The sequence below is a fragment of the Scardinius erythrophthalmus genome (assembly GCF_964197995.2).
Source record: "Scardinius erythrophthalmus genome assembly, chromosome: 5".
Taxonomy (NCBI): Eukaryota; Metazoa; Chordata; class Actinopteri; order Cypriniformes; family Leuciscidae; genus Scardinius; species Scardinius erythrophthalmus.
In genome coordinates this window covers 44,072,804-44,098,004 of record NC_138225.1, presented here as the reverse complement: position 1 = coordinate 44,098,004, position 25,201 = coordinate 44,072,804, and the positions used below count along the sequence as shown (strand labels likewise).

At 37.0% G+C, this 25,201-nt stretch overlaps 1 protein-coding gene across 4 annotated transcripts; it reads right to left on the bottom strand.

The window, feature by feature from the left end:
• Window positions 1-2,112: 2,112 nt before the first annotated feature.
• fkbp6 (FKBP prolyl isomerase 6) lies at window positions 2,113-16,742 on the bottom strand. Of its 4 annotated transcripts, none has more exons than XM_081365296.1 (8): window positions 16,570-16,742; window positions 15,718-15,835; window positions 15,094-15,183; window positions 14,786-14,988; window positions 14,591-14,710; window positions 14,242-14,439; window positions 2,982-3,091; window positions 2,113-2,895 (listed from the first exon to the last, which is right to left on the bottom strand). In XM_081365296.1, the coding sequence occupies exons 1-8, from the start codon at window positions 16,642-16,644 to the stop codon at window positions 2,817-2,819; spliced, it is 993 nt and encodes a 330-aa protein (XP_081221422.1). In that variant the 5' UTR covers window positions 16,645-16,742; the 3' UTR covers window positions 2,113-2,816. The 4 variants fall into 4 exon arrangements, with proteins under 4 accessions (XP_081221422.1, XP_081221425.1, XP_081221424.1 ...); XM_081365299.1 differs by lacking the exon at window positions 16,570-16,742 and adding an exon at window positions 16,283-16,469 and having other exon boundaries at window positions 2,119-2,895; XM_081365298.1 differs by lacking the exon at window positions 16,570-16,742 and adding an exon at window positions 16,258-16,471 and having other exon boundaries at window positions 2,129-2,895.
• Between the last annotated feature and the right edge of the window lie 8,459 nt (window positions 16,743-25,201).

Genomic DNA, 25,201 nt, shown 5'->3' with positions numbered 1-25,201 from the left:
TACAGCATATAGTAACTGGGATTTTGCTTTCCTAAACAATGGATGGGGCAGAAGCGGTGAGAGTGAGTTGAAACAAGCATTATTCCTGCAATTCTGTTTAGAGCTGAAATAATACATTTTACATTTAATGTCAAATTAAAGTCAAGTCGACGTGGAGTAATTCACCAATTATGTCTTAAATGAACAAATAAGCCTGAAGGGTTGCCTTGTGCACAGCTATGGCATATGACACAGCGCTGCCCACAAGGCTATTTGATCCTACACAACATCTTATTTTTATCAGCTCTTTTGTCTTTGGGTCATAATATTCCTTACAGATTTCTCCTAGTTCTAAATCAGATACATATAACACAGTAAAGATTACATTTATATGAATGCATTACTGAGAGATTGATTGCATGCAAATTAATTCTATATGGAAGCGTCTCTCTGCTAATAGTGAAGCTGTGGGTTTTAGTTACCAAGAAATATATGCTAGAATTTTCCAGTTTCTAAGCTATTTTATTGATAAATCTCAGAACATTGTTGACAATACATTTTTGGGCTACTGAATGTTTCTGGTCGCACGATCTGCACGTGATATGCGAGCTACAGTCTGTATGTGTGTGCGTTACAATGCATCAGCACTTTGGTTTAGAATGCCGACTACTTACGTGTACAAGTAGCTGTTTAAAACGTGCATTCACCCTATCAATTTTGAGGATCCAGATGGTATAATCAAACATATATTGTGTAGCGCTCTCAGAGTAGCCTATTTATTTGTCATTTTAACTGACAAATAAATGGTAAAAACGGAGCGTAAAAGTGAACTTCAAAGATTTCTTATCCTGTTGCGCCCCTTATAGGCCATGATCAGCAACTAGTCGATGTCAAGCTTAAAGCGTCATGGCAGAGCATTAAAGTTGACTGCTATACTAACTAGAAACTATGATTCTAACTATAGAAGACTTTACAGTGGCCACAGCATGCACATGTCCACAATAATGTATGGGTGTCCCATTTGTCATTTTAGGTTTCACAAGGGTGCTCAAGAGCACACTAGGAACAGACTTCTGCCAAGCCACAGGCTTCAACCCGACAAAGCGGCATCACATCACAAAAGTGAGGACTTGGGAGGCAGTCATCAAGGGCTTAGGGTGTCATTTGGGACAGAGCCATTGCCTCTGCAAAAAGCCTGTTTCTCCTTTTATAGCCATTCAATGGTAGCTATATATTCTGACCAAATTCTGTTTAAATGTAAAATTGTATAGACACTTTATGGAATGTCTCTTTTAAGAGACACACACAAAAAAAGTAATTTTACTCATATTACTCAGTTTAAGAAATGTTTATGTTGTTCTAAATCTGTATAACTTTCTTCTTTGGGAAACAAAAATTCATGCAATGAAAGTACAGTAAATGGGGTCCAAATGCATAAAGGTTTGGAATGACATAAAGTTGAGTAAATGATGATTATCCTTGACTATTATAATTTAATTTTAATTTTATTTTACTTTACTTTTTGTGAACTATTCTTTTACTCAGAATATTGACAGGATGCTAGACATCTAGAGAACATTGTATATGTTGCTTTGGAAAAACAGCAGTATAAAAAAAGACCTCTGGTTTTGAAAAGCGAACTTACTGCCAAGCACCAAGAGCTCACTACAGGAGAAAACCCCTAAAACCTGGACATGGAGGTGTGGGTCAAGAATAATAAACTTCACTTTGTACACACATAATTACATTTTCACATCTGGCATATGTCAGCAGAGGAGAAACACAAAAAAACAAAGGAGGGACTGCACTGGACTAAAGTTACCAAAGGAGGAGAAACCAAACTAAGCAATGTCTTTATCTGTAGTCCAAGGTTTTACAGACCTATTGCTTGTTTTATGGTTAACTATGTTTGCATTGCACATCCAGGCACATAAAAGGTTCTTAACAGTTACATGAGTGGAACTTCACTCTACAAACTAGTGAAGCTTTTTTTTTTTTTTTTGGTAGACACCACATGGTTTCATATTTTGTGATGAGGAAATTACATTTTAAGTCCAAATACGTTTTTAGGGCTGTTGCAGGAATTTCTGTTAGCATAGGGAGAAAAGAAGCAGTAAAAGTTGACACAGCAATACGACAAGACTCAAAGAACTTTATGAGAATAGATTTAATATATACAGTATATACTGACACTTTTGTTGATTGCCAAGTAAACAAAATGTATTTGTATTTTTAATCTTATACAATATTATTAATTTCCATATGAATCTAAGGAAAATTCAAAACACTGAGCAAGGTGGAACATCTTATTGTTTAAATGTTAACTTCAAAACTTGCGACACACAAAATAGTCTGTCACAGTGGTGATGACACAGTGGAATTAGTGCGAGTAAAAAGTAAAAAGTAAATAAAAAATGAAGAGCATGACAAATAGGTTAAAAAATTAAAGACTCTATATGACTTCTGAAACTTCAAACAGTGCACCTAGAAAACATGCTAATGCTCCATATAGAGTTTTGAACATAATACTGAACATAATTCTGCAAAAGCTTGACTGTTTGTTATAATAAAGCTTATCTTAAAGTAACGTACAGAACATAATGCAGAGGCGAATACATTTTGCTGGCAAAAACAAACAAACAAACCGCAAAATAAAATCAAACAATAATCAAATAAATGATTATTGGATTATTGGATGACAACATTTGATGCAATGTTGGCCACTCGAACCAAAATTACAATTTGTTTGGTTTATACTGCCCACTTGTGGTCAGTCTGGAGGGTTTGAAAAATGGTGAAGACCTCAACCATGGACACTGCAAGTTGCGCACACAGCTTCAATTTTCTGTTTTCTTCAAACCTGAGAACATCTTGGTGCACATATCTCTCTCTTTGTCTAAATAGTCCTTGTAGCACCTGTAAAAGATCAGTTGATTAGTTTAGCTTTCACATTCACACATGTAAGAAGAAGACTTGACAAAAATAAGAGAATGAATACTTACAGAGCAAGCTTTTTCAGCAAGGTGTTGATGTCAGGGTCAAATGGCTTTTTCGCCTGAGCAAGTGTAAGATAATCTTGTGCTTTCTCATAGTCTTTCATATCCAAACAAGCCTCATAAAAAAAAGAAAGAAAGTTCTAAATATCATATCAATACTACCATATGGCCTTAATTGGCAAACTGAACACAAATAAAAAGCCACAACTATGAAAACCTGATTGGAAGATTCTTCCAGAAGCTGAAGTATTCACTACCGGTCAAAAGTTCAAATCATCATATAACTAAACAGCATATTGCTATGATTTTCGAAGCATCATATGACACTACTGGGTTAATGACTATAGGGGTGTGCCGGTTTCAGAATTGGTGATGACGGTTATGACGTGAGTCAAATGTGACGGTTCGTAACATAACCGTCGTAGTCGTCGCGGGGGGAGCAGACACTGATTAACTACATGATCGCCTAAATTAAAATAAAACAAAATAAATATTTGTGTAGTGATCAATGTTGTTATCGATAGAGATACGCGGATGGGGTATTATTTTATCCGCAACCGCATCACAAAACTCATCATCCGCACCAACGTTTTTTGACCAAATTTCAAAGCCGGTCTATGGACGATGCAATGCTTTGCTGATGCGAGCCACAAGAAAGCCCTTGTCTGTTCTAGAAAGGATGCAGCAAAGATATTTAATGCTAATGTATGAGGCATAGGCCCAGCTGAGTTTCATTCATTTACTATGAGATGCGCTCTAGTTTACAATGCAATGCAAGTGAACGTGGCGCTTCGCGCGCCTCCATGTCACGGTTATTTATTGTCTGCTATATTTGCTTTTTATTTATTAAATACATGCAATTGGTTGATGAAACATTTATTAAAATGAAGATACAATTTGTACAAAACGAAATTCGCTTTAAAGAAAGGCTTTCTACAAAGCAAAACTTAATGAAGTGGTAAAAATCATGTCTGACGATTTACAAAACAAAACTTGATTAAGTGGTAAAAACCATGTCTCCCGATATATTGCGCATCTTATGATCCTCTCTTTTATTACAATTGTTTTTGAGCTAAAATGTAACACATCATATAGGCTATATACACACTGTATATGTTTCTTTTATCAAACATGTTTGGGGCCAGTCAAGGGGTAATTAAACTGCACGATCAGTTATCGATAATGATACGTTGTTTATTATTGTAAATGTTTATTGCTAATGTTTATTATTGCAAATGTTTTTCATTTGTTTAATAAATCTCATAATGATGGCACATCACTATATCATAGCTTTTATTTCTATCTCAAATGATTGGCGGTCGGTCAGGGGGTACTTGGCAAAGAATCAAATACAGTTGCAAACGACGTAGACCATTAATAACACAGACTGTTAACAATTGTTTTTAATTAGTTTTTAAACATTCTCTATGATAAAAAATGTTTGTAAAAAATATTTTAATAACACGGTTTTGGCGGTTCTAATGACGGTGTTCAACTATAACCGTCGGTCTCACGGTTATATACTAACCGTCACACCCCTAGTAATGACTTCTGAAAATTACACCTTTTCATCACAGGAATAAATGACATTTAAAATGATTAACAGTTCTTTTAAATTATAATAACATTTCACAATATTACTGCTTTTAATGTATTATTGTTCAAATAAACGTAGCCTTGGTGAGTATAAGAGAAAGAACTGTGTATGGAAGGATTTACTAGTTTGCTGCAATGTCTATTAATGATCTTAGGCCATTTTCACACCTGGCTCGTTTTGGAGCCTTTGTTCCCTTTCGATTTTGGTTCACTCGACATTGCGTCAGAAGCTGACGCTATGGAGGAAACTCCTTTCGCTGAGACATACTGAAGCCTAATTGAATAACGCTGCTGCACATTCAACAGCCAATGGCGTTTAAGCGCGCAAAATAGGGGCAAGCCTGCTCCCTATATAAACTTATGCACTGAGTGAGATTGCCTCAGAATTGTTCTTCTTCATGAGAAGTCTTCAAAAAGCTTCATCGTGATTCATTACATTCAGCGGACAACGATTTTGCACCAATCCCCTTTGCATTCCGGCAAAGACATGGAAAAAGCTACCAAACCCTGCACCGCCTGTTGGGGACCCATCGAATGATAAGTGCGACAATACCATGTCAACAGCAGTGTCTGAGCACAGAGGACTGTGTTTTGCATGCGTTTGGCCAATCAGCGTACACCATCATCACGAATAGTTCCTATAGTGCTAGTTTAGACCCTACTCTGGAGTACAACTAAACAAAATAACCTGTATTTTACTAGAGGTTCTGACAAAATCTTAATTTCTGCAGTCCATTTATAATGTTTAATTAATCTGAATGAAATATATAAAAAAAAAAAAATTGGTTTGAATTAGTGCTGTCAAACGATTAAAATATTTAATCGCGATTAATCGCATTAATGTCATAGTTAACTCGCGATTAATCGCACATTTTTATCTATTCTAAATGTCTCTTGATTTATTTTTGTCCCATTATTTTTTTCTCATTTTAATGCTCTTATCAACATGAAAAAAGCAGATTGGCTTGCTTTGTGCAGATTTTTTTATTATTGAAAACAACATTGGCAATACTGTGTTCAATTTCACACTAACATTCTCACTTGGAGCAAATAATCTCTCACACAATGTAACACTGTCCATCAATAAAAGGGTGAAAGAAATCCTGACGAGGTCCTGATATTGACGAGGGTTTGGAGAATTTGCATCAGCTGTGCGTGTGTGTGTTTGTGTGTGTGTGTGGCCATCATCAAGTGGTGTTTCAGACAGGACGTACTGCGATGATGATAGCTCAGTTCACAACGACAAAACACACAGATCACTTTGGTCTAGTCAATGGAACCATTTGGCAACTTTTTAAAAGTAAACTTTCCATTCAGAATCTTATTGGCATCCATTTCGGCGTCTCGCGCTCGTCATCCATTCAAAACGTAACGTTAACTTACTATTTGGCCGGCTCGCAAGCCCAAACAAGTGTGTGCGCGCGCCTGCTGTTTTGTTTCCGGTCTAGCTAGCTGCTAGATCCGCTTGCGCTTTGGTCGACGAAGCAACAAAACGTCCTTGCGCGGCGCAAGCCATCGAAATGAATGCGTTTCATAGAGCAGCGCCGCGCATGCCGCGTCCTGTTGCAAAAGCATGTGAAAAAAAACTTCAAAGTTTGCTAGGCCAAAAAGACCGTTAATCTCACGATAAAAAAATTAATCGCGTTAAAATGGGTTTGCGTTAACGCCGTTAATAACGCGTTCATTACTGGATGAATCAATGTTTGTTGAACAAATATCTTGAATTAATGATTCAATGACAAATACATTTTTAAGAGATACTTATCACCATCTACTGGTGTAGCAATGAAATCAATACAATTGTTAGTTGAAGCATCATGTTACTTTCAAAAGGTAAATTAACTCCATTTTGATCGCTTCCGGAGACATCAGTGTTTAAACCTGAAATATAAACTTTTATCCCAGTTCTTATATATACTGTGTGGTTGAAAAGACTGTTTGTGAAGCTCTTTCATACCTATATATTTGACAGCTACTCTCTACTCTCAGCATCCCAATCCCGAGCTGTGGAATCTGCATGTTTGGCTGCCAAAAGCGGAGCGCGCCAGTGTCGTGTTAACTTAAAAACAATCAATGAATCAAGAGCCCCTTCTACCAGGCATCTCTATGCTCATAAATGGAAAGTCTTTGAGAGCTGGTTCAGCTCACAGAATATATATCCTGTAAACTGCCTGACTCCAGTTATTCTATCTTTCTTGCAGGAGGGTTTGGACGCCAGCCTCGCCACCTCTACGCTTAAAGTATATGTGGTTGCTATATCGGTCTTCCATAGCAAAGAAGATAATCTCCAGTTGGTAAGAATGACATGGTGATTAAATTTCTACGCAGCACAAGATGATTTAACTCAACGTGCCCTTCTGCAGTCCTGGGACCTCATTTATAAAACTGTGCGTAGGATCCTTACTAAAAGTGTACGTGCGCCCGAAAGCCAAAAATGGCGTACGCAAAAAAATATTCAGACTTAGAAAACCGTTCGTACTCCAGAACCTGCGCAGAATTCACTTTATAAATCCCAGTCAGCGGAAGATTGTGCGCACATGCATCTCCACCCCGAAATAACCATATATGGAGCTTACAACGCCTAGTTTTACTATGCAGATCCTCATCTGCATATCATTTGCATATGATCATTCATCCACGTGATAACGTTTAACGGTACAAGACACATTACATTAATAAAAATCAAGTAGTTGCCTATCCTTGCCTTGTTTTTGAATACATAAATCAAATAGTGTAAAATACATTTCAGAGAAAGTTTTTTTCTCAATCTTTTCCACTGGCCGAATTGTATTTTTAATTGATTTCTATTTTTAATGGAAACGGATAGACCTTGTGCATTATTTGCACTAAACTATTTTCTCAGACAATCTGGTATTATCATAAGCATTTATCTCTGTGGTTAAAACATTAAAACACAGCACGCCACAGGAAAAGTGTTCAAAAGCATCGCATCCACAACAAATATTTCTATTGATTGAATATAAAAAATGTTGTAACTTCTCAGTATGATTTCATGTTTAAGTTTTTAAATATTTGAATGGCATATTTAATCTAAATGTTTATATCAGAAGTAAAACAGCTTAAATCATTATCTTATGTATTTAAACTGCGTCAGTTTCACTAAACGGCCCAACGCGCTCGGTGGCGCGGACATTTAAGAAGGGATGGATATTTGCTTCAAGTGACAGGCTTGGTGAGTGAAATTATATTTGTATTATCTTTCTGTAGATGTTTAATTTTCTTTAGATTTTCTGTCTAAAAGTGACCAAAAAGACACTAATCTCCAGCTCACCATCGGTGTCGCCAAACTGCTCCATCTCCAAAACGTTCGTACGCATGGGTCAGAGTTTGCGTGCAGGTGCGCAAATTTTCCCGTCAAGTTTGTTTTTATAAATCACAACTTATGCGTCGAAAGTGGTGTACGCCTCTTTCAGTGCCTGTTTTGTGCGTACGCAACAGTTATAAATGAGGCCCCTGGTCATGGAACTTGCCGTTGGTGTTAAGAGCCCTTTCAGACTCTCCATTCGAGCCATTCAGCATTATTAGCCACTTTTCCACTGTTGGGCCAGTGCGAACCAGGGCTAACAGCGTACCAGGCAGGGTCAATAGCCTCAGACCTTGGACCTCGAGCCACAAGGCCAAAATCAAGCTGCGTTTCCACTGTCGGGCCAGTAGCCCCCAACCTAAATCTCGCCCTTAACACGCCTCCATAGAACAACGTCACTCAACCTCACCATTTCACCAGCTGACTGAAAACTAGCTAGATCGCAAAATCAAAATAAGCATGACAGAAACGAATGTTTGGTCTTTGTTTAAAGACTTAAGATTCCAGCATCAATATTTGACCAATGTTTTACAAATTAAAAAGAAAAATGTTACAGTGACAGTAATTTATTAATTTGTGTTAAATAAGAGAACACTGCTTCCATTTATTTGTGATTTAGAAAAATATTAATAAAATAAATGTTTACGTCACATTTATTTGGAAAGAGTTTTCTATTAATTTTCCATGAAATTATGCAATCTGAGGAGGGTTTGAGCGATCTCTCCCATCTCACTGTACTGTTATTCTTTCAGCCAAAGCAACAGGGGAGCTCCAAACAGAAAACAAGAATTAACCAGAGTGTATGTCATTTATGACATATGCGGATACATCATGCGGGGTTTTTTTTTTTCTCCATTAGGTCACCTGATGGAGTTTTTCGGTTCCTTGCCACTGTTGCCTTTGGCTTGCTCAGTTGGGGATACTTAATTTGATTAATCGATTCAACAGTGCTATTGATCAGCATTACCAAACGTGGATGTTTTACACCAGAAACAAACACCTGATGTACTATTTTATTTAATACTGTGAAGCTGCTTTGATACAATCTATATTGTGAAAAGCGCTATATAAATAAAGTTGACTTGACTTGACTTGACTTGACATCAGTCCAGTATCAACAAAGGAAACAGGGAAGAGAAAGAAGAAGAAACATGAAACAAAAATACACAATTATAATGATATATGATAAGTTCTTTAAGCAGTCTCTGGTATTTTCCATAAACATATGTGTATTTATTATCGCAATAGTTGGCATAAGTATCCTTTGGCATCGCATAAATATATTTATGCCTCATATGGTGATCAAAATCCCCACTGGATCACAATCTGCAGTTATTTCAAACACTCGCTGTTGTCTGAAAGTGAGTTTCAAGCTGAAAATTGTTTTAAAATGTCTTAAATGTTGAGTTTAGCTGGTAGCCTAGCATGAGAACATGGGAAATGAGCAGCAGTGTTGACCCTCTCCCAACTCAGGTAAACTCCGCCTTTGTTCATAACCACTCCTCAAGCCCCAGTTGGCCCGCTTTGGACCAATGTATTCTGTGTGCCAAAAACCCCTGGCCATTGACCCTGGGGAGGCCCAATCAAGCTCCGGAAGTGACAGTGGACTGGCCTTGGCATGCACTAGCACGCTTGCTTTTGGCCCAACAGTAGAAACTCTGCTACTGAAGATGCTCTCTGAAGCGCTGAGGACAGCACTTTTGCTTGATGTTGTATCAGTCAAGCGAGTGGGTCACTGACATGCACGCTCTGTCAGTTAAAGTGTCTTGGATGGAATTTGGCCCTAATGACTGTAGAGTAGTGCTCAAACCGAAAAAGGACTATGTACCTAAAGACCTCTCAACTCCATTCGGAGCCCAGGTTATAACTTTGTCTGCTTTCGCTCCAAGGGAACCAGCTGTGGGAGATGCCCATCCTTCACAGTTATTATGCCGTCCGCGCACTGGGTTTTTAAGTTGAGCAAACCACACAATTCAGCCTCTCTGATCAGCTCTTTGTGTTCTGTGATGGTCGCACCAAAGGCCAGCCTGTTTCAAAACAGCAACTATCCCATTAGATTGTGGATGTGATAGCGCTGGCTTACAGCTTGCAATGCCTGGTTGGAAGTTCGAGCCCACTCCACAAGGGGTATGGCTTCTTCATGGGCATGGGTAACCGGAATGAGCACATTTGTTTAGCAGCAGGATTTTACAATCTGGATGTTTTCTTGCTAGTTTCTCTGGTCCTGTCAGTACAAGAGAGCTAGTTTGTGCTGCACAAAAGCCTATAATGTTCCTTAGCTAAATTATGAGGTGCTTACAGTATGCTTATACTTTATTAGACTTACTTCTCTTCCACTGAAGCGAGGTATTTTGTTTACTCACAGACCTCATAGATGAGCTTCTGTCACAGCAGTGATCAACTAGGTCTGAAAGGCTCCACTACGTGACTCATTTCTAGCAAGTGAGGTGTCTTCCTTTTTATGAAACACCTGCATCAAGCCATATGACTTAATTCCTCAGCCTTCATATCAGCACGGCTGCTATGGCCCGAGTATGTCTGTTCGTAATTATTTCAGCTGAACGTAAATGTTTATCTGAAATTGAACTACCTGTTTCAAATTCCTGTCATGGTGGTGTTCAACTAGGTACTCAGTAGGACTCAGTATGAGTCTCTTCATCAATGGGACGTAACTATCGCTCAAGTATAGTAAAGCTTTAAGTATAGCTTTAAGTAAAAAATCTATTTTGTTTCATAAGTAAAGCTCATGTTGTGCTTATGTGCCTTATATGAGTTGAATGTTGTCTTCATATTTACAAAGCCTTTCTTATGGGCCATTAGCTTTGCTTATGCCAGGAGTGTCCAGACTTTTTTTTAAAGGGGGCCAGATTTAATGTTGTGGATGCCTGGGGGCCAGATACTTCTCTATCATTATATATAAAATATAAATAATATAAGCCTTCATGTTTTGTCTCTTGGAAAAGCTAGAGTTGACAGTAGCAGTAGCTTGAGGTGGGACGCAGATGTAAATTCATTTTCATTAACACAAACAGTAACATCTGTAAAATTAACAACCTCATTTCTAAAGGGTATAATTTAAATATTCTTACTGAGTTAGAACTATTCTACAACTTATTAAAATTAACCATTGGTTTCTCTAATTTGACCTATATTTCATTAAGAATACTCCTTTAATATTTAATGCATGTCTATAATTATAATACAATTCTAAATAAATATCTTATGTTTCTGCCACAATACCATGTTTACAGTTAGTGTCACTACACATGGTTGTGATTTGTGGATTGAAAAGTATTCTAACTAGATTGTTGTCACACAATGTTTCTTCTGTTTTCTGTCAGTGTTGTTGAGAATGTCAACGCTGGTTTCATCTGGCTTTAAACTAGTTTAAATCACCAAGACATTTGTGTTTGTATCGGAGAACTCTGGTGCAAAACTTGAATGCTTCTCACTGCGCTGTTTAATGGTTGCGTGATCGAGACCGGTCAGCAAATAAACGCATTTGTTCGGAGCTCATGCTGCGCTGTCTTTTGGGCAGAGCTAATAACTGGTCTGTTTCGTTCCGTTTTTTTTGGCACGTTCAATGTTTCTCAAAAGCAACAGAAATGGCAATTCTTATCACTTATCAGTTTACTGCAACACCTGGCCTAAAAGCTAGTGCTATCACCTTGTGTTGACACTGTGAAACTGCATGATTTGTAAATCAGCCTATGTGTGGCAGGTAGGGGTGTAAGAAAAAAAATCGATACACGAGAGTATCAGTGGTTCACATTTATGTTGTTTAAATCCCTACCACTAGATGGCTATGCTGAGACGCACCACTAGTGTCCTCGCCAGGCTCGCCAAACGGTGCGTGTCCACTGGCACGGAGCGAGCGTTTTCAATTCATTCCTATGGAAGTCAAGCTTCATGCTCAGCAGTGCATTTTGGGATTGACAGCGGACCGGAGAAAGCGTTGAGAGCGTCCGAGAGCGTCAAAGGGTTGGGCAGTCCTCGACTTTATGTAAATATCAAGCGAAAAACTCGGTCGGCAGCCAATTGCTGTGAGGTTCGGGATGTGACGTCTATGCTAATTAACTTGTGAGTTTATGATGGATTTAGTGCGTAAATCATTTTGTTTACAAATTAGACGCTTTGCAGTTGTTATATATATATATATGTTAAAGATTTTATTTTTGATGTGTTTATTGTTATTATATTGGCTGGGTTTATGAAATTGAAAGGATCTTTGCTTGGTGCATTTGGAAACAAAGCTTGTCTATTTCTAAATGTAATCGCGTGCATGATGATTATACTGTCCATGTGTTGAAAAAAACTTAGATTAAACACACTCGTGACAGACACACCCCAAAGCAGAGACGTTACAGCATTGCCAGCGGCACCGAGCGGAGTTTTGCCGCTGTAGTGGACGCGCACTGTGAAGCTGCGTTCACACCAAACGCGAATAGAGCGCGAGTGATTTCAATGTTAAGTCAATGCAAAGACGCGTTTACGCACGTGTGGAGGTCCTGCGGCGCGTATGAGCCATTTAGCGCGGCGCGGTAGACGCTAATTCGCCTCATTCGCCAGTTCTTTTAAAATCTTTTATCACATAAAAACTTGATTTCAATAGGCCTATAATATGACACATTCATTTTGTTCACTTTCATCCACTTTCATTCATTTTCGTCCAGTTCACGTTGTTGTTTTGTATTGTGACAGGGGTTATGTATTTTCTTTTATTATGGCCTACTTGAGCATATAAAAATTTGCTCACTAAGAACCTGTAAACCACAATCCCAAACTGGCAGTTTGATTTTCTGTGTACTGAATTGTTTACATAATGTAAACTTCTTTGACTTTTATGCACATCATGTCTTTTTTTTTTAAATATACTTTTTCTAAAATTATAGTCCTACTTTAAAAAAAATCCCAATATATCGCCTTATGCACAGTATCGAAATATATTGCAATATATTGTATCGTGACCCATGTATCGTGATACGTATCGTATCGCCAGATTCTTGCCAATACACAGCCCTAGTGGCAGGCCACATGTAATGTATTCTAATATACAATCTGCAGGGCTTTTGACATTCATCCCCAGGCTGTAATTGGTCGGTGGGCCGCATTTCCGCTATGCAAAATGAACTTGTAAACAAATGAAACTTGTATGAAGACCCGAGTCAATTCTTTGCCCAAAATAATTACGAAAGATTATTGCTACTACAGACCGCTTACACAAAATACACACGGGAGTATAAAAATTATATAGTTATTCTCTTATTTTATATCATCAGCACTAAGGCAGCACAATCAATCGAAATTAAACCGGAATCGCGATTTGGCTTATAAAATCACAAATTTAAATTTTTTTCAGATTTTTTATTAAATAAATAGGCTATATGCACACCGTTTTAGTGAAGAAGGGCTCTGTGATAAATGCTGCTAAATCTCTGAAAGAACTGCGAGTTTGAGTCACTTATCATGTGCAATCATGCATTTGAAAAAGAAACATGCGTCAAACATCTTTCCAAACTTGTAATACGAAGCGTAAAACTGTTGTCCAACAAATGACAACGTTTAATAACATGTATTTACTCACTTCATTTCGTCAGGTCGAGTGTTTGGAATTTCCTTTTGTGAGCTGATGTGGCTTCTCATAGAATGAGGCAGACAATATATTATTTTATAGTATTCCATTCAATAATAAAGGCTATGCATTATGCAATATTGAATAATGCAATATTCAGTACCGGTATACCGCGCAACCCTAGTTTCAGCATATATTAACACGACAATTGTGCTCCGAGTTGCACCAAAATAATCGTCTCGGTCCGAATGAAAATTACACCTTTCAAGCAGTTCGGTTCTGGTGAGAAAGAAATCTGACCCGACAGACCAGCGAACCATGCTGTAGCATAATTCATAATGGGAAATGCATTACAAAAAAAATCAGCACTGTCTGCAAGAACGCTGTGCTGACAAAGCATTGATTCTCACTCTAATTGATATGATCTTTTTGAGATATTGCTGCATAAACACATTTTGGTATGCTTTGAAATGTGACCTTGTGAAAGTAAACCGAACCACGATGGAGAAAATGCAACTGTAACAATTTAAGTCCCTGTTCCAGAACAAAAACAAATGATCAACACGTCTGAAAACACCCTTAATTTCGGTGCTTTTCTCAGTAAATATTAATATTTGTGATCAGCTAATTAATTTAGCAGCATATCGCGTGATTTGATTAAAATGTTGACTTGATTGACAGCCCTAGATTTTACAGAGCAATATGTTTTTTGCTAAAACAATTATGAACAGATTTTCAACAAAGGAGGTAAAAATGTCAAAATATTGCCCAACCTGGCCACAGCGGAAGAGAGCTTTAGTGTTCTGGGGGTTGATGTCCAGTGCTTTCTGACCAAAGTAAAGGGCCTTCTGGGGTTTTTCCAGTTTAAGGTACGTGAGTGAGAGGTTGAGCAGGAAAAGCAACTTTATCTCTTCAAGACGCTGCTTCTCTTCATCATCCATCGGCTCACGATTCTGCAAAAGTGTCATGGCCTATACCATGGGACGACAGTATGTTACACTGAAAAAAAAAATCTCAGTCTATACTAAGAATAAACTACTAATTTTCAGAGCACATTTTCCTTCTATGCATTTACAAACTCTCATACTTGCAAAACAAATAAGACACTTATAAGCAGAATACCTGCTTGTATCTCTCTCGAGCATCTTCGTAGCGCTTCTTATTGTAGCAGAGGTTGCCAAAGCTCCGCTGTGTTTCCAGCACATTCAGCAAGGTGGACAGAGGGACAGTGTTCTGCTCTTCCTGGGGAATGGTGAAATCACAATCTTAGATACCGCAAACAAAATAAAAGAGAAAGCTGAATGCATTTAATCATACCAAAGTCAAATCCATGAAATCATCCACTTGTGCCGAGTCCAGAAAATCAAGAACGTGCACCTCATAGAGGACTGTGGCTAATGGAGGTATGTGTGGGGGGCACCCAAGGTCCCCATAGGCATATTTGGGCTTGAAGAGAAAGCGAGAGAACTCGCCTTTCTTCATAGTAAGAAGGCCGAGCTCTAGGCCATACAAAGTAACATCTGTGGAAAAAGAGGTTTGAGTGTCTAGCACTGAACAAACAAGACAATATAAAGGAGAATCATAATGATTATCATTCTAATTGGGGAATTCAATTTCCATCCTACCTCTACCAAGCTTCATCATTCGTGGATATCTGAGGTGGTTGGTGGTCTCAAATGGTGCGTCAGAGTACTCAATGAAACCAGAGAAGTGAACTGTGGATGAAATGAGTTCATGTCGAGAAGCTAATGAGAAGCTAGCAAAAAAGGGAAATGTGTAACATAAAAGTATAACACAACTAATCAAAAGTTTTTGTTGTTTTGTTGAAAGAAATTAATACTTTCATTCAGCAAGGATGCATTAAATTGATCAAAAATGACAGATATCTACTTCCTAAAATATTAAGCACCAAAACTGTTTTCAACTTTTATAATAAAAAAAGCACCAAATCAGCATATTACAATTAGAATGATTTCTGAAGGATCATGTGACATTGAAGAAGAGTAATGGCTTCTAAATATTCAGAAATTAAAAATATATTAAAGAAAATAATGTAAGAGTTAGTTTATATGATCAAATAAATGTAGCCTTGGTGAGCATAAGAGACTTCTTTCAAAAACATTAAACCCTCAATGTTTTGAACAGTAGTGTATGTTACGAATCATTCATTTCTGCACACCGTTGGACTATCATAAGTCAGAAACTGGAACTATGACTCCATTAAAACCATGTTTAGTTGAGCCATTTACTTGACACAGATGCATGCATTGGTACGGGTGGGCCTTCCCCTGCATGGACAACCTCTTTGAGAATTCCTCCATCCCCTAATATGTCTTGCATTTGCCATGCCAGACGCTGGAAAGGAGTCTAAGACAAAAAATAAATAAAAATATTAACATTATTACAAAATGTATTACAATTATTTAACTCATGTTAAAACTATCTGAGTTGAGCAACAATTTTTACAATTTATAAAACAGTTATTTTTAGATAAGCTGCTAAATTTTGCAAAATGTGGCAACATGAAACCCTGCTAACAAAAATACCAGTATTTCATTTAACATGAACTCCCACTACCAAATAAACACCAAGAAGTACAACAGCAACAGTGACTTGGTACCATGTGTTTTGGACCATGTTAAAACCTTGGTACTCTTTGAAGCATCTTGGAGTAACACATTTAACGTATACATGGCCCGTGAATATGCTAATTGTTCAATATTGTGGTAGGCCTACATATCAGCACCATAAAACTACGGTCTGATATCGTCAATATACAATGATGGTACCGCAGTATGGTGAGGTCAACTCAACTCCAAGCCTGGCTGGCCACCGCCAAATAGATCATCATCATCATCATCATCATCATCACACGTGGAGGTTAAAAAGCTCTTGACTTTGATTAACATTTGTGTGCATTCTACAATGTGTAATTTGTGCAAATTTTAGCCTTGTACAGAACTTACGTTAATATAAATCTCATTTTAAGCACACATAAAGAGAAGTGAATTGCTTCCTAGCGTGTTTTATTAAAAAAAAAAAAAAAAAAAAAAAAAAAAAGGATCATTAGAAAATTAGCGTATTTACTGATGTGCAGTTACCTCGATTCCAAACTGACGGCGCTCATCTGGAGCCATAAACTGTAATATTCTCGACGTCCTCCCGTTTGTTGACATTGTGAATTTGTTTTAGACTTTTGAGCGGTAATTCTGCAGGTGAGTTGGTCTCTTAATCTGTCATTGCTAGTGCGCGTGACACTATTGCGCCAACTAGCGTCCGTCATGTTCATATACCGGTTTAATAAACTATTGCTGTTGTTAAATGAAGAAATAAGGCACAAGACGCAGGTGTTGTTTGGTCAAATCTATAAAAACGGTTACTCTTTTCAACATACTATATTTGGGACACTCTTTTTCTAATCTTACATACTATTTAGGATGGATATGCATATTGATTGGGATTTGGGACGGAGGGGCTGAATGACGGGTAGGCTTTTCTCAAGAACACGCCCTATGTATTCGCTACCCGCGATAACCAAAATTCCGGCAGTAGGCTATAAATCATTTGCACAGCCGTCTTTTTATTTGTATTTATTTTCTATTCGAAAGCAACATGGTAGGAGGACGGTTAGTATGTTCAAACAGCGGAAACTGTGTCATGCAGTGTGCGCATGACACTTTATTTAGCGTTCATACAGTAGGCTATGTTTGCATTAATTGATCGAAATTATTTTATTACATTCACGTCAGCATGATCAGTTCAAATAAAACAAATAATGTTGTAACTTAATGTACAATACATTATAATATTTTAATGATTTCAGATCTTGGGAATCAGATTCACAGATGCACATTACCAGGTGCAAGAAAAAAATCCCAATTCATTTAATGCTACATGAGATAAACTATACACTTACTGTAAATTATTGTTAAATTTTTAATTATTTTTTTTACAGGAAGATATGGCATTTTTTTGGAGGCCTCTATGGAGCCTAGATTCATGGGGAAGTTGAAAATTTGGGAAGTCTGGGAACAACTGAAGGAGGCAGCAATGAGGGAAGTAATCATTAAAATGTAAGTTCTTTGAGAATATGTGCACTTGTTTATTACAGGGTGTATTTTCATTCAAATGTAATAATGTACACTGCCGCTCAAACGTCTGGAAGATATTGAAAAATATGTAATGTGTTCCTTTGATGCAAAGCTGAATTTTCAGCATCATTACTCCAGTCTTCAGTGTCGCATCCTTCAGAAATAATTTTAATATGCTGACTTGTTGCTCAAGAAACATTTATTTTATCAGTGTTGAAAACAGTTGTGCTGCTTTAATTTTGTGTACACTACAGTTAAAAAGTTTCGATTTTTTTTTTTTTTTTTTTTTTACTTTTTGAACTTTATATTGACATTTTTGGTCATATATAATAAATGCCAATATTTCAAAGACATGACATAGCCTATAATGGACCCTTTTCACATGTCTGCGGTTCTCAGAAGCGGAAGTCTTCATAGTTGGGTACATTATATAGTAGTGAATGAAAACTACAACAAAAATTGATTTTTGTGTTCACATTTGACCAATACCAAAGAAAGAACGAAATCCCAGAAAAATCTGAATTTGTTTTTGTTCTTCGCTACCTGTTCAACTCTATTATGCTGCGACATTTTTATTCTTCAAAAATAGTGGTTTGATCTTTCTGATGAGATTTTTGTCCACATCGTTTGAACAGAGGCAAGTTTTATATTTATTTAAGTTTTTATACTTATTATACAAAATATTATGGTTATGGAGGAAAATTTTTTACATTTTGTTTCTTGGTACAAACATTTTCTGTGAATGAAGTGTTGGGGTGCAATTGTACTTTCAAATCAAGATTTCCACTGATCTTAAACCTCAAAATAATTTGAATATGATATATAACCGAATGATCACGGCACAAGACATGTTTCGACGAGAAAGATCTTTCAATTCAAAGTAGGGAATAGTTTTCACTGGGACAACTAGCTCGGCAAATGTCATATTACCTACTGCTATGTCAGAGCTGAAATAGACTGAGGTGAGAACATTTGATTTCTTGAAAATCCAACAGGAACCTTTTCAAATGAAATGCTGGCACAAATGTTTCCTAAAAAAGACCTGATTATTTATGGCCTGTCTGTTTCAGTGAAACACCCAGTGATTAGTTGAAGTGGATACACTAAAGCAAATAAAGGAGGAAGTGCTTTAAAGTGGAGTGAGGAGGAGCCTTGATCCGCACACCTTCTTGACGTGTCATATACAGACTTTGCTCTTACTTCACCTGAGTTTTCGCTCACTCTTTCTGTATCTTCGGGATCACGCACAAACACAGGCTCCAGCACGATATTGCTGCAGTATGGTGAGTTTATGCATGCAAATAAGAAAAATATTCAGCGTACAGTTGTCTTTGTTCCAAGGTATAACCTATTTTTCTAACATTCCAGTAAACGGTAGAACTTTTTAAAAGGTTACTATGTCATGTTATGCAACAAAATATATATAATGCAGTATATCTTGATCTACAATCAATGGCGGTGTTTTCACTTTTGTTCATATGTAGGCCAAACAGTAGCTTATCAGACAGTTATGCAGTAAAATCACGAACTTATCATCTGACAGGGAAGATTATTGCAAATATAAGCACCATTTATGGAAATAAAGTGGCTCTAAAATGACATTTAAGCCACACTTAAAATGTATGAACATCATTGCAATAAATACAAAATATAATTACAGATGTCATTTCATCAAGACACAAGCACAGTTTACAAACAAAACATTACACAAAAAAGGTTTTGTTGGTTTAAATGATCAAATAATATATGCTGTACACAAAATGTGAGACATTTAATCATTTTCACTATCATTTTCCAGATAGTTAAAGCTGCAGTCCTTAACTTTTTAGGGTTAAAAATTATCCAAAATAAATGTTTGAGCAAGTACATAACCAGCCAGTGTTCAGAACTATCTGCTTGCCTTAGCTCGATTCAAAACAGTAAGCTTGTAATAATGTTTTTAATTCCAGTGGTAGTACTGGTGGATTTCCGTGGGAAATTCGAGCATGTCTTTGCGTCATTACGTCACATCTGTACACATAAAGAAGGTGTCTCGGCTAGTAGGCTATGTTGCGTGTGAGGATGTTGTAGGTGGAGATTTATAGCCTTTTCTCACAGCACTTGATGTAATTAAACTTATCAATTTGATGGCGGATCCAGAAAGGTTCAAACGACAATCACCAGTGACAACTGGAGATTCACCCGTTGTAAAATGCAAAAGACTTCGGACTTCGGATTGGCTACAGAAAAAAAGAGACTGCAACCGGGCCCATGTGAAAACAAGGATAAATATCGGAAGGGCATTAAATGTAGTCACGCAATGCTGATGTAACATTAACAATTTGAGAACAAATTTGCACGTTTTGACTTGATATGATAAGCGATCGTTAGATTTAATCAGTGCGATTTACTGCAATGCTTTTTTCACCTTAGTTGGTCGGAACAAAAGTGGATGTTACTTACTTGTTCAGATGACATTTTCCAGTGAAAATTATTATATTGGTCATACTTCCAAAAAGTAGAATCTGTGATTGCGAATGACGGTATCCACACCGGCGCAGTGACTGACAGCCGCACATTCTCCTCAAAACATTGGATTCATCCGCGCTGTGCCATGCCGAGGCACAACCCACGTAAAGTTGATAATTCCGCGAATAATGGCAAATGCAGATTGCGAACAGAGACAGCGACAAAGAGGAAAAATTACGGACTGCAGCTTTAATGACATTAACTACACCTATGGTTACGGCAAATCCCAAACTATTCCTGTTTCCTATATTTGTTTTGCATTATTCAACTTAATTCTGTCATAAATAAATCATGTTAACTGATTTCAAATTTTTTTTTTACGTATTTAAAGCAAATGAGAAGCAGAGTACTTTCATGCAGAATGTTGTATTCATAGTATAATATTGTCTATATTTGCATCTGTTTTAGGATAAAATTGAGACTGCTGAGAGCGAGGCAGAGGAGGTGAAAGTCACTATGCTGGAAAATGCAAATGGAGAAGGACAACTCAAGAATGTCAATCAAAAAGCTGAAAAGCCTCAGTCCACCGTGAGTCTCCTTAGTGTACAGTACATCAAGATTTACGTCACATCTAGAATTAATACATCATGTTATATTTATTCAAATATTACAATTACATATGGTTGTTTTTTTTATTTAAGCCTGCTAAAAGAGCTGAAGGTTTGTGCCAAATCTCAAGAGTGTAACTCTAAACAGCTGAACAGTCTTTGTGTTTATTGATGTGACAGGCATACTATTACTGGTATACTGAACATATAAACATTATTACTCACTGTATTCTGTGAAACTTGGTAACACTCTGCAATAAGGTTCATTAGTTAACATTAGTTGATGTATTAACTAACATGAACTAACAATGAGCAATACATTTGTTACTGTATTTATTCATGTTATTTATTCATGCACCTTTGGTTTTATTAACATATTAGTAAATGTTGAAATTAATATTAACTAAGATTAATAGTTCATGTTAACTAAGGTAGTTAACTAATGTTAACTTATGAACCTTATTGTAAAGCGTTACCGATAACTTTACACACTTCACACACTACATGTTAAAGGTTCATAATCTTCATGTTCTATTTTCATTTCAATTTCAGAAAAAGATTTGTAAGGAATCTGCAGCAAAGCAGAAAGGGAAGCAGAAGATGGAGTTTCTGCGGGCTAATAAAGGACTCGTAGCCATCGTCCTGATTTCAGCTGTTGTTATTTTCACTGTTGTGGTTGCCATGCTTGTCACTAAAGAAACAGAAGGGCACAGTCACTCAGAAGTGCACAACGCCACAGAAATTCCATAGCAACAACTGCAGAAGACCGCTGGGACAAATCTGTTTGTTTGCTTGTTTAGACTTGTTTTCTGATAATTATCATGTATCATTATCAAAGTGCCATCTGATCTAACATGACATTACATTTTCTGGTTAAAACATACTTAAAGGAATAGTTTGCTTCAAAATGAAAATCTTGTCATCATTTACTCACCCTCAAGTTGTTTCAAACCTGTATCAATTTCTTCCTTCTGCTGATAACAAAGGAAGATATTTTGAAGAATGTCGGTAACCAGACAGCTGATGGACCCCATTGACTTCCATTGTAGGAAAAACAATACTATGGAAGTCAATGGGGAACATCAACTGTCTGGTTACCGACATTCTTCAGAATATCTTCTTTTGGGTTCAGCAGAAGAAAGAAATTCATGCCGGTTTGAAACAACTTGAGGGTGAGTAAATGATGACATAATTATTATTTTGAAGTGAACTATTCTTCACTTAATTATAATAAATTATATCAATGCTTTTGCATTTTTTGAGGTATTTGCGAGCGATCGCAAAGTTTCTCGGGGAACGTAAAATCGTTTTTTTTTTTTTTTCTCCCATCTTTTTCCATCACCATGTCCCTTAGGAGCTCTGTAGTTTTAAGTTTGTATTAAGACAACGATTTAAACATTCTGCTTGTGAGTGAAAAATCAGGTTGTGGGCACGTTTTTTCTCTAAGCTCATTATTTTTACTTTGTCATATAAACATGACTTGGCAGGAAAGGTTATCAAGAAAAACACATTCCCCATGAAAATTGTGCTGCTGATAGTTTGGTATGTAAACACAAGGAGATGTGATTGAAAGTAAGGGCATTTTCTGAGGTCAAGTGCACATATCCTTTTTATTCTATACAGCAGAGTGGAAGGAGCACACACACATTTTTGTTTTTGCTATGATTACAAAGGACTCATCTTAAAGATAGGCTTTGTTTAAGGCTAAAGATTGTATATAAAAAGCACTTTTCAGCATTAACAATGTTTAATGTTCACAACCACATTTTTTTTTTATGTTGGAAACCATCACGCTGTCATAATGGTTTGAAAACTGTATTTAATTTCTGATGAACGTGAAAATAAATGCAGAAATCTATTATTTGCTGTTATGACTGTAATAACTTCAGTGCTTCTCATGAGTTTCTTTAACAGCAAAGAAACTCAGTTCACAGTTCATTCCATTTACTTGAATGAACAATGTCACTAGGAGTCATGCAGCCCAGTCTAGTTGCTCCATAAAGAACGAAAATGTTTCCTCTTTCCTCTTTCCTACATATTTAATGCACCTATTTGAATATCAGTTTTACAATTAATTTGAAGTACTTTTTTGCTTTTGTGAGATAAAGGCCAAATCTCACAATTTTAATATTTAACAGTATTTTCATAGTCTACTGGCATATTATGTAAATAAACTTTAAAATTAGTGGTCAAAATATAAATACAAAATCATGCAATATGAAATTTACAAAGAATTGCCCTGCTCTGAAATGATTTTAACTTTGTGTTGAGGAAGATATTCAATACAAACATTCAACTCTATTTTTATCCCCTTTCTGAGAAAGCAAAACAAAGAAGGAGACTAATAAGGGGTTAGAATATATTTTTGTATTCCACTGTGCTGATTTTTCACTGTTTTCTATGTAAACATGATATATATATATACTTGGATGTGTGTTTGGGGTTGTTATCACGCCGTTCGGCACAGTTTCTGAAGGGAGGGCATCATGTTCTGCTTCAGAATGTCACTGTACATATTGGAATCCATGTTTCTCTCAATGAAGCGCAGCTCCCCAGTACCAGCAGCACTCATGCAGCCCCAGTCCATGATGCTACCACCACCATGCTTGACTGTAGGCAAGACACAATTTTCTTGGTACTCCTTACCAGGGCATCGCCACACATTCTGGACACCATCCGAGCCAAACAAGTTTATCTTAGTCTCATCAGACCACAGGACAATGGTTCCAGTAGCTCATGCTCTTGGACAGGTTGCTTTCAGCAAACTGTTTGCAGGCTTTCTTGTGAGCCAGCTTCAGAAGAGGCTTTCTTCTGGGACAACGGCCATGCAAACCGACTTGTTGCAGTGTATGACGTATGGTCTGAGCACTGACAAAGCTAACCTTCCACTTTTCTTTGACTGATCCTCGCGAGGCCTGTTCCAAGTGGAACCCGTCTTGGAAAACCTCTGTATGACCCTGGCCTGTACTGTAACTCAGTTTCAGGGTGTTACCAGTCTTCTTATAGCCTAGGCCATCTTTGTGGAGAGCAACAATTCTAATTCTCAAATTCTTAGAGAGTTGTTTGCCATGAGGTGCCATGTTGAACATGCAGTGGTCAGTATGAGAGAATTGTACTCAAAGCACAAATTTGAACTGCTCTAAATCAAAATACACAAATTTGTATGGTCCTGTCAAACAGACAAAAACATGAACATGATGAATAGGACATGTGGCTTTGCCTGGTGAAATGACGTACAGCTATTATCACTTAGGTTGTACTCACTTTTGTTGCCAGCTATTTTGACAATAATGGCTGTATGTTGAGTTATTTTCAGAGGACAGTAAATATATACTGCTATACAAGCAGCACATTGACTACTCTAAAATATATCCAAGTTTCATTTCTGTAGTATTGTCCCTTGAGAAGATATACTAAAATGTTTGCTGAAATGTGAGTGGTGTACTCACTTTCGTGAGATACTGTATATATATATATATAGAGAGAGAGAGAGAGAGAGAGAGAGAGAGAGAGAGAGAGAGAGAGAGAGAGAGAGAGAGAGAGAGAGAGAAAGGGGCAGTAAAAGGAATTCTGTTATAATTATAGTTTCATATATACATTTATATTTACTCCTGGTAAAAAAAAAATATATATATATATTGTATATATATATATATATATATATATATATATATATATATATATATATATATATATATATATATATATATATACCAAATTTGGCCCAAGCCCAATACCTAAACTAAGCTTTTACGTTTCTTAACCAGTTATCAAAATTTAAGCAAATGCACTACATTAAAAGCCATTGCTGTCTTTGAAAAACATCAAAGACAAGATTAAGTTTTTGACAGAATATGGGAAGTTTGATTTAGAGTGGTTCAGCAGAATTATGATGAATCACAATGAAACATGCATTGCATGATGTTCCCGAGCGGTGTCTTCGAAAATCTGGTGAGAAATATAATAATAAATGCATCTCTACCACAGTGAAGCATTGAGGAAGACGTGTCATTGTGTGAGGAGTCTTTTTAGCTGGTATTGGTGAGCTTCTTCTTTGGAGTAAAGGAGAATATTGCAGAATGGCTTGCTTCGTTATAAAGAGGATTGCTCCTGCCCAAATACCAAAGACAACCAAGTGGCTTGAGAACAAGTCCATTAGGCTCATGTTTTGGCCTTCTTCAAAGTCCAGATTGAACCCTATAGAGAATATTTGGTCTCACATTGAACTCAAACAAACTGGGAGACATTTTTCTACTCATGAACTGTTTGAAGCCATTAACATTGAGTGGAACAACACTGACTCTTCTTCCTGTAAAGAACTGTAAGTTGTTTACCCACATGGCGTAAACATTTAAAGAAAACAAAGGGGAAAGCTATTCCATGCTAAAGTACTTTTCTACAGTATTCTAACATGCTAATTTCCTGACGAGTGATTTTGTGATTTAAACCGTTAAAGACCACTTTTTTTGAATCGGCCTATTCCCCCCCAGGAGTATGTGTGTGTGTGTGTGTGAGAGACACTGTACATGCAAAGCACATGAATAGACAGCAGAGGGCACCATCCAATCTATCAAAGTGTTACTTTT